This window comes from Theobroma cacao, chromosome 4 (genome assembly GCF_000208745.1).
Source record: "Theobroma cacao cultivar B97-61/B2 chromosome 4, Criollo_cocoa_genome_V2, whole genome shotgun sequence".
NCBI classification, from domain to species: Eukaryota; Viridiplantae; Streptophyta; class Magnoliopsida; order Malvales; family Malvaceae; genus Theobroma; species Theobroma cacao.
In genome coordinates, this window is record NC_030853.1 from 20,924,657 (window position 1) to 20,934,679 (window position 10,023).

General features: G+C 32.5%; 1 protein-coding gene across 9 annotated transcripts; it reads right to left on the bottom strand.

Moving 5' to 3' along the window:
- On the bottom strand, positions 5,488–10,023 carry LOC18601994 (protein PLASTID MOVEMENT IMPAIRED 2). 9 transcript variants are annotated; one of them, XR_001927660.1, is made up of 5 exons: positions 9,803–10,022; positions 9,444–9,576; positions 7,585–9,340; positions 6,458–6,819; positions 5,488–5,774 (listed from the first exon to the last, which is right to left on the bottom strand). XR_001927660.1 is itself a non-coding variant. In XM_018120161.1 (5 exons), exons 2-5 carry the CDS (start codon positions 9,567–9,569, stop codon positions 6,619–6,621), a joined length of 1,971 nt encoding a protein of 656 aa, XP_017975650.1. In that variant the 5' UTR covers positions 9,570–9,576; positions 9,803–10,022; the 3' UTR covers positions 5,488–6,618. The 9 variants fall into 9 exon arrangements, 4 of the variants coding, with proteins under 4 accessions (XP_017975650.1, XP_017975649.1, XP_007033181.2 ...); XR_001927657.1 differs by having other exon boundaries at positions 5,488–6,093; XR_001927659.1 differs by having other exon boundaries at positions 5,488–5,755; positions 5,834–6,819.

Below are 10,023 nucleotides of genomic sequence, written 5' to 3' on the forward strand. Positions count from 1 at the left end.
ACCGCTTTCTTGTACTGGGGGCAAACTTGAAACTGAAGTACTTGAGCTTTATTAATTAATTGACTAATATGTGGTCTTGATTTAGACATGTTTAATCATTTGATCAAAGTAATGAAGAAAAGGTCAAGAGATGGGTTGACCAATAGGTACAAGTAGGAGGGGCAAGCGTGATTAGGGGCGATGATGGTTCCATGACAATGCCGCTGAATGTGGTTTACAAGTTCATGAGAAAGTCGTTATGGTAGGGACGACGGCTTCATGACTTTCACCTTTTTCTCCTACATCTCGTGCGGCAGCACTCCAGCTTGGAGCAAATGAACAAATTAAGCACATCGGTCAAGCATCAGATCGTGGCTAGATTTTTGGATTATTTTGTTTGAAAAGACTAACTAATTAAAACCCAAGCTTTCATGACAAACTACGATGAGCTTCTCAGCCCTACCTGCTCATCATCACTGTGATTTTTGCACGATTGCTGTTGTGCAGATTTTTTACAACTTCCCAAGGGCATAACCTTCTAAGTAAAATTATGAGAGATGTTATTAAGAACATATTTAGCCCAAAATTGATAATTACAAGGTTATAGATTAATATATATTAGTCACACTACAAAATGTAATAATATTAATTAATAACAATTTAGTGTGATTAAAAATATTCTTTTAAACAGACAATTAACTTTATATATCTCAAATTCAATTAGTAACAAACCAACTTTTGTAACTTTGTACAATTTTTTTTATTAGAAATTGATAACTACATAGATTAATTGTACAATGATTTTATTTATATATAATTGATATATTAATTATTTTTGTATATTATATATTGTCTTTCAATTATAATTATCTTTTATAAAAACAATTAATTTTACAATTTGGAAATATTTGTATTTTATATAATTTTCATTTAAAGTTAAATTAAAATTAAGTATTCATGTACAAGATATTCGTTGATAATACTAGTTCACATGAATTATTGTAATTTACTGAAGGACCAATGTAGTCATTTTCACGAAGGTTCCTACCTTGTGCAATATATGGAAAATGACAAATTTTATAAGGTATTTAATTCAAGTTTGTAAAACTTTGATTAAAAATAATTAGAAAAATAAATTTATAAATCAAAATTGATGAATTACTAGAGTTCAATTAATAAATCAATAATGTGTGAATAATTAATAACTATTGAATGGTGAAAATTTTATCATAATTTTTAGTAAAGATATCTATTTAAATAAAATTTTATATATTTGATGATTTGTATAATAATGTTTTTCTATTCAGTTATTATATAGATAATTCTTTTATATGGACAAAAATGAAAGAGTATTTTGTAGTTATCAATTTTGGACCAAAGAATACAAGTTCGGGAACATGATTATCAGATGTAAATAAAGTATCATTATTAATATTTTTTTATTTAAGTGTGATTGATCAACTAATTAAATCTATTTTTTTTAATAAAAAATTTAATTTAACTTAAATTCATTAAATTAAAAGTTTGAAGACTTGTTTCATATGATATGCAGAGCCAACAAATTAAGGATCATGAATTAAAAATTTTGTTATAGCTATTTGTGGTTGCAAGGAAAGTCTAGTTTCATCGCCTCAAGGGACCTGTCCTCTGGTGAAGGATACTGATCAGTTGATCAACTGTTTGATGGATGAGCAGCTGGCTATTTAATGAAGGAGAAAGGACAGTAAATTACAAGTATATTTAAGTCTTATTTGACCTCAATTTGTGTTTTCTACTTTTGCAATTAAAAATCATTTTAGTAGCATTTTTTAAAAGCTTTAATAGCACTTATATAGATTTGATTAGAATAGCAGCTAAAGAGAATTACTATATCTTTAAAATTAACACTAAATGTTAAATAAAAAAATTATTATAAAATTATAATATTTAAAAGATTAAATTATACAATTAATTCTCGTATTTTATACAAAGTATGAATTTAGTTTTTGTATAATAATTTATGTAAATTGAATCCTTATATTTTGTCAATTTGTTAATTTAAATACTTAACTCTAATCTCGTTAAATTTAACACTTAGATATGCTAACATGACATTTTGACTAAATTGATGTGACACTTTCTACTTACGTGGTATTGACTATGTGTTGACGTGGCAAAAGGCTGACATGGCAAAAAACTAACATGGTAAAAATTGATGTGGCAATTGCTGAATTAAAAATCATCATTTTTTTTCTTTCAAAAATTTCCATTCTATTTTAGATTGAACTGAACTTAGAATCAAGATTATGATAATCAGCCTAGTGACTACGCTTAATAAATTAAATAACGACTGTTCTATTCAACTTGTTGCTCTCTGTGTTCAAAATGGTCAAACTTTTTTTACGTGGTAGCAAATAGTTTTTACGAGTCAATAACAAAATCAAAGGTAGTGCCAAGAGTGTAATTAAATGTGGGAAATAAGAGGACCCCAAGAATCATAAGAGATGGACCACATGCCAAGCCACATTTTTCCTCTAAACACGGTTCATGATGTGTAATAACACCGGTAACAATTGGTCAATGCATTTTAAAAGGCATTAAAACAAAAACCAAGAAAATGGCCCTCAGCTAAATCTATGAGATGTCAAAAAATAAAAAATTCATAATTTTCAAGATTGAAATGCTAAAAATTAAAAAACATAACAGTATTAGTGCATTTGGTGATAACATTCTCATGATCAATCTTTTTGTTTTCCTTTTTAAGTTCTAGTTGCAACACTTTCTTGTGTTGAGATTAGTGTAGATGTCACATTTGCTTTCTTATGTTTTTTTTTTATCAATTTTTTTCTTTCTTTGTGCTTGAAAACAAAGATAGTAATAATATAAGAGATTCAAAATTGTAATTAAGGTAGGATAAAAGAAAACAAAAACAATCCTAGTAGTTACCGGCAATTGATTCGTAGTAATGCATAAACTAGACCTCATGACTCTCCTCTCGGTAATCATTTCACTTTAATTGTAGCTAACCTAGTCCTAAAAAATAAAATTAACGGCATTAAAACATATAATGCCAATTTTTGTAAATAATAGTAGATCATTATCAAAATTTTTCCTTCTATCTAGATATTTAGTCAACTTACTCTTTACTTGAGATTTTAAATTTTTTCCTTAAATAAACAAGTTGTTTTTAGTAGATAAATTTTTGTAAACATTTCATTTATTGAATACATATGTAAAAAATATTGGCTTAGCAAAATGAAAAATCATACTTGATGATATATTGTGTGTGTAAGGGTTGTCGTTATTATTCCCAAAATAGAAATTTCAAAATGGGGAACATAGCTGTTGTATTGGGATGGTTAGCTATATCTACTATCTTTGTAATAGCAATTATTGTTGTGATGGGTTTCTTTGCAGTGAGGAAGAAAAGGGTTGTTGGAAGAAGAAAAAGAACACAAACTAGAGTTAAAATGAATAATATATCATCAAGATGTCACTTCCGGAGATAAAATCAACTAAAATGGGGATTCTATCTTTATAAATAAAGAATTGAAATTTTGTATTAAAAATTCAAAAGTTAGCATCTGTTGAATCAATTTCATAATATTTTCACATGTACCTCTTTTTTCTTTGCTCTTGTCCTTGCAAAGCTACCAATTGTTCAAATTCTATACCTTGCAATTCTAACAAATTATATGTTAAAACCAGTAATTTATTCTTCAGCAAATACATTTAATTGTTCATCTAATATATGCTAAAAGGATTCAAAAATGAATATTTGATGCACTAAGTATAAAATAATTAAAGCTTGTTGTTACCTCCTTATAACATTTAAAATACATTTATTTTGATCACGTGACAGCTATGAAACTATAACATATATTAATAAATTTTATAAACAGAAAGCAATTGAAGCAGCCATTTTCTACTGTAATAAAATGTAAAAATTAATTGTTCAAAGTGCAGGAAAAAGAAAAGGAGAGAATATATACCTAAATTAATCCTAAGCAACTACAACAAATAAAATAGTAATTTACCAAGTAAAGCCTAATTAAACATAAACAAACGAGAGTGACTGTTGGGTTCTATATTGTCAATCCTAGTGGTTAAATTGTTGCATCGCATGCGTATTTTTTGTTGATCTGCAATTTCTGACTTCATGCTCAGGAATCTCTCTAATCCCATGTATGGCTTTTCACTTAAATGTCAACATTACAATCAACATTTTATAAAAAAAGAAAATCACAATTCATCAATCTCTACCTAACCTTCATTAGCAACCTATCTACACGCGAAAGGAAACCAACAACTAACTATACACAATCTATACAAAAGAGTGACCAATCTTTCCCTTAAAACTCAACACATAATCAAACTTCTCTCAACACAACAGTAAAACCCAAAAATAAAAATGTTAGTGGTAGACAAAGCAAACTCCAAAGGAGCCACAAACACCAATTTTTATATCAAATAAGTTAAATTACACCATATTTTTTGAACAAACCTGTTGATTCCCTCTATTAATTCTTTTCCCTGTCAAATGTTCAATCCTTGCCTGCCAAAAAAAAAAAATTGCTTCTCGATTATTCCTTCTAATACTTTTCCCGATCTTCAATTGTCGATTAAAACGATTCTCTCTCTCTCTGGATTCTCCCTCTTATGTTGTTTTTTTACTCTCTCAATTATTTTTATCAATATGGTTTAATTTAAATATAAAATTAAGGTGTTTTTAAGTTAAATTTTGAAATGTTTCCAAATTAAATTTTTTTTCTCATCAACAATTGCCACATCAACATCTACCACATCAGCACACAATTGTGATCTGTCCAGTCAATTTAACTATAATCAACGCATCAGTATTATCACATCACATCAATACATAATCAACGTCATGTCAATATACTTAACTATTAATATTAAAATTAGAAACTAAAATTAACAAAATATAAAAATCAAATTTACACAAATTATTATATAGGGATTAAATTTATATTTTTTATAGAATACAGAAAATAATTGTATAATTTAACTTTTTTAAAATTATAGTAACCAGAGAGATGGTTTTAATTAATTTTACGGCAGGGTTCTTCTACGTTCTGTCTCTTTATGTTCCGGTAGCAGGGTAGCAGACTTAGATAACTGTAATTTTCAGTAAACTTGTTCTTCTAAATTTTTTAATTCAGATATTGCCTGTCTAACTTTTTGAAGTTTTAACTGTCTGCCTGTATGCTTGCTTGAATCATGGCACATGGTGAGTTTATTAGTCAGAGTTTCCCTAATTTGTCAAGTAAGTTTTGATTGCATCGAGATAGTTAGCTATAGCTACAACTGGGGGTAAAGAAATAGCCAGGGACAGATTTTTGGATAGAATTTTAATGTTAACCTCCTGCTTACTTACTGAATAGTGAACAACAATTGCATTCCATGTACTTTGATGTCATCATGAGCCCTTCTTTTGTTTTCTACTAGCTATTCTTTCAATCTCAATTCTGAACTGTTCACTACTTATAGATGAATGATTTTTTTTTTTTGAAATTTCATTTGTATTTATCAACGGGAACAATATTTCTCCTCTTTACAAAGATTTTGTCAAGTTATGCCCTGTACAAAATAAAGGGGCATACCCACACAAAATCCTTTTCTACTCCCAGGTGATCAAAAACAACACCAGCAAAAAGATCCTGTACACCTGCCATAATGAACAAAAGACCAAAAAAACAACCAGCATAACCCAATCACCTCCTCCAAGTCCTAAGGCTTAGGAAAAAAAGAGCCGATCCCCTTTTAGCCAAAAATCCTATTCAACCAATAAACACCTGCAGTCGAAAGATGGAAGATGAAATCACCCCTCTAGATAGATCCTCGGCAGCTATACCTGGAGAAAAAGGAGGGACATTGAAAAAACTCTCCTCAGGCACTAGCGTTATTATTAGATGCCTCCCCCCAAACGTTGAGCAGATTTTCAACCCTTCTTATCCCTGTTTTCGCCAAGTTGTCAGCTTGTTGGTTGGCTTCCCTGTAGATATGTTGAACCTCCCATTGGAAAACTTTTCTTTTTAACATCTCGATGTCAAGGATCCACTCTCTCAACCTCCATGGGGCTTTTTCGGGTGCATTAATCCACTGGACAGCATTCTTGGTATAGATGAATGATTTAATTATCCTTTTCTTACAACCTTATAGGAGACTTCCAAAAAAAATCAAAGAATGGAATATTTTGCTTATGCTCCAACTAGTTTGATTGCATAGAGACTGTGGAGGTAGCAATATATTGAGATTTTCAGGAATTGGCTATCATACTTAAAAGAAGAAAGAAAAGGAGTTCCTTAGGAACAGTTTACTAGATACTACTTGAAACCGCAGAACTCTAACATAAACACAGTTCTGTTTTCTAATCATTTCTCTGTTTCAACATTCAATTTTTTTAATGTTCAGCAAGACTAATGCTACATATATGATTGCTTATGGTTGTGTGCATTGTGAAATAAATGATGCAAACCTTCATATCTGAGTCTGTATGTATTGAGAAGAAAACTTCAAAGAGGCTTCTTTCATTGACATCATTGTACATGCTACCTTCATTTGTGAAGGGGTACCACCTGGTTGAAAGTAAATTTCTATGAAACTGGCATCCATGATCATGCAACTGCAACAGAGAAACTACCTGCCATGTTCAGTACATATAAATCTGAAAAATAAAATTCTTTCCTGAACAGTTAACCGGAGAAAATATTATGAAACTTGAAGAGTAAAGGATGAAACAGAATTACACATTCCTTTGAAGTGTTTTTGCAGTTTGCTGTGTTGACATCTCATGGCTGGAATGATGTTTAAAGTATACATTTTCTTTCTGGAATGAAACTGCGGATCAGGAAAAATAAAGAAAAAGAAAAAGAATGTAACCAGGAACAAAATAAAAAAAAAATTTAATGTCAGTATGGCACAAATCTAGCATAGATGTAGTTTTCACTATTTACAGTCAGTGGCCACAATAGGGAGTGCACACCCCAGCAAGCGTCACACCAACCAAAACCATAATGCTGGAATTTAGTGCACATATAAATTTATAAACATTTTCCCCCTAATTTCTGAGTTGGATCCTTTCCAGTTTCATCCAAAAAGAGGGTACAATCAGGCTAGCCAGAATTGAACCCCCCATATTTCAGTCTACAAAGGCCACTAAAATGGGATAATATTTGGTCTGGCAGGGAATAAACTTCTTGACCTGACAAATGAACCATGCAACGTTGGAAACCGAAATGCAAGTCAAAGAAGAATAGTATAAACCAAGAAGCCGCATCAACAATTAAACACAGTAATAAAGAACATGTAAATATCAATAATTGGGATTGAGAAGTTATTTTTTGCTGCAGACAAATAGTCTGCATTCATTGACATGACTGCTTCACAGAAACTCACCCACAATTACATTTGAAAATGCCTCATTCAATCTGATCAAATTCAAGTTTTTAAAAAAAGCAAGGCCACATGAAATTGGAAAACAAGCGGTTATTGACAAAACACCACCCGAACTGTTAGCAACAAATGCTCGTAGTATGCAACGTTTTCCTTTATTTACCATAATGATTCACTAGCAGCTTTACACGTGCTTTTCAACTTTCTTACCAAGAAAGAACTTGGCCAAATTTGGCATCACTTTTCTTTTCTTCTTAATGATGAATGGAGTCGATCCACCAGCTCGTATTGCAGGTGGGGCAGACTTACGAAACTTTGCTTGTCGTGATGGTGTTAAATTTCCATTGCTTTTCATGGATCTTCTGCGAAACGGTGATTGCCTGTTTTGTGCTTCCGCATTTTTCTCATGAGTCTGTCTCCGGTTGCGTAATTCTGTCTCTACCATTTTCTTTGCTGAAAGTGACCACTCCGTTCTGTGCACCTCATGCTCCTCCTCTACTCTCATGTCTCTAAGATCTCTGTTAGCTATTTCAGTTTTCATCAATATCTCCCTCTCACTAGCCTTTAAAGCTTCAATCCATGCCTGAGTTGCAGCAACCTTTTTATCTGCAATTTCTTCTGCTCCAACTGCGCGTCCAGTTAAATACTCATACTCAAACTTTGAGATAGTGATTGTGTAACTCTGGTTAGATGCTGAAGCTCTAGATTGCATTGTAGTCTCTATTAGAGATCTTAACTTTTCTAGAGCTGAAGCTTCTGATGCCTTAACTGCCTCAAGTTCTTGCACAGCTGCCTTCAGCCTTTCCTCAGTTAAGTCTATTTCAGACTCAGTTTTCTGGATTTCTGCCTTGATAGTTGCAGTGTCTTCAGTAATAAGCGCCTTCTCTTTCCTTGCTGCCTCTGCTTCTGTCTTTAACTGTTCAAGAGTGAGGGAAAGATTGGTCACAATAGATTCAGCCTTTTCTCCAGCTGCAGTTACTGCTTCCAACTTGGATTTTGCTCTGAGCAGCTTTGAATTGAGATTTTGAACTTTCAAATCTGCCTTCTCTCCTGTTTTCTTTGACCTTGCTGTTTCTTCTCTTACATGTTTCAGCTCATTTCTTATGATATCCATAGAGGACATATACTGAAACCCTTCTTCTCTAATTGAAGCCAATTCTTTCTTAGCTACCTCCAACTCTTTTGTGATTGACTGTAACGAAGGTGAACCTTCCACTTCTGCAGCACTTCGAAAACTGTGTCCAGATTGCTTCAAGTCATCGCTTCTCTGAACCCGTTTGTCTAGTTTCTTAACTTGCTTTAGCTTATTTTCTAAGAGATTAACGTCAGACAAAGTGACAGCCAATTTTTTTTCCAACTCCTTAGATTGATCAATCTCTTCAATTATTTCCTTCATTTTCTCCTTTGTTTCCTCCATACTAAATGAGAATCCACCAAACTCTTTTTCTCTTTGAGCTTCAAGTTCTCCAACTTCTTTCAAGGCCTCAATCCGGGCCAACTCAACTAACACATGTTCCTCATTAGCTGCCTCAATTTGCTTCCTAAGCGCCTCAACTGAGCTAGAATTAGACCACATTTTCAAGCTTGAGTCTTCAAATTCCTTCTCTGCCCGTGCTTTCTCTCCCTTAACAGAAGCCATATCAAGCTTAAGTTTACTCAATTCTTGTTTTACCAAATCCAATTCTCTCATCACTTCTGCGTAGTGATAACTTTCAATACTCCTCACAGCCAATGCCTTCTCTTCACGGTTTCCACTCTTCCTTAAAGATTCAATATCTCTCATCCTTGCCTTGGCCTTAAAATTTGATTCCTCAATCATAGAAGCAAGATCCTTAACTGTCTTCGTTGCACTGAAGAGTTCAGATTCTGCTTTAGACTTTGCCGATTCTGCAGCTCTTCTACTCTCTTTGTATCGACTCATATCCCTTCTTGCCATATGAAGCTCTCTTGCTCTTGAAGAAGGCTTCTTAACAGAGTTATCCCATGATGACAACTTTGTCAGTCAAATTGAAAAATAAATTGAATTGCATAAAAGCAAGAGGTTTTTCACAGGAGTAGGAAAATCGTACCTCTGGAAAATCCTCCTGGGGTTTCTTCAGTGAAAAATTACCATCAAGAATCCTCTCTCCATAAATATTAACAGCAGCTTTAACTGTCCCATTTCTTCTTCTACCTTCGTACCTTGTCCTATCCATTTTTAACCTGTTCCATTTGTTGAACCAAAAAAAAGAAGTATAAATACTAAACCAAATGCCTGGAATTCCCATAAAGCAGAATCTTGGTATGCTTCTTCCCATCAAAACTACACATTATTAACTTCCCATCAACTGTAAACAGGTCAAAAAAATTGCCAAATTGAAACTGCAACAGAGAGTTAAACTAAGTAGCAAGAGATGTAGAGTTTAAGAGAAGTAGACTGAGAACATACCAAGAAACTTTAAGTTGAATTACAACAAAGCGAATGGTTCCTGGAAACTTGTAATAATATTGTAGTTTGCAGGAAGAAGAGGTGTTGGGATTAAGTTACAAAGGTCGTTACGTTCTATAAGGCAAATACCAAGGAAATGGAATAAAATATGAAACGGCGGACAGACACAGAGAGAAAATAGGGTGAATCCTGATGGTTGGTTAATATTCTTGGATGCAACG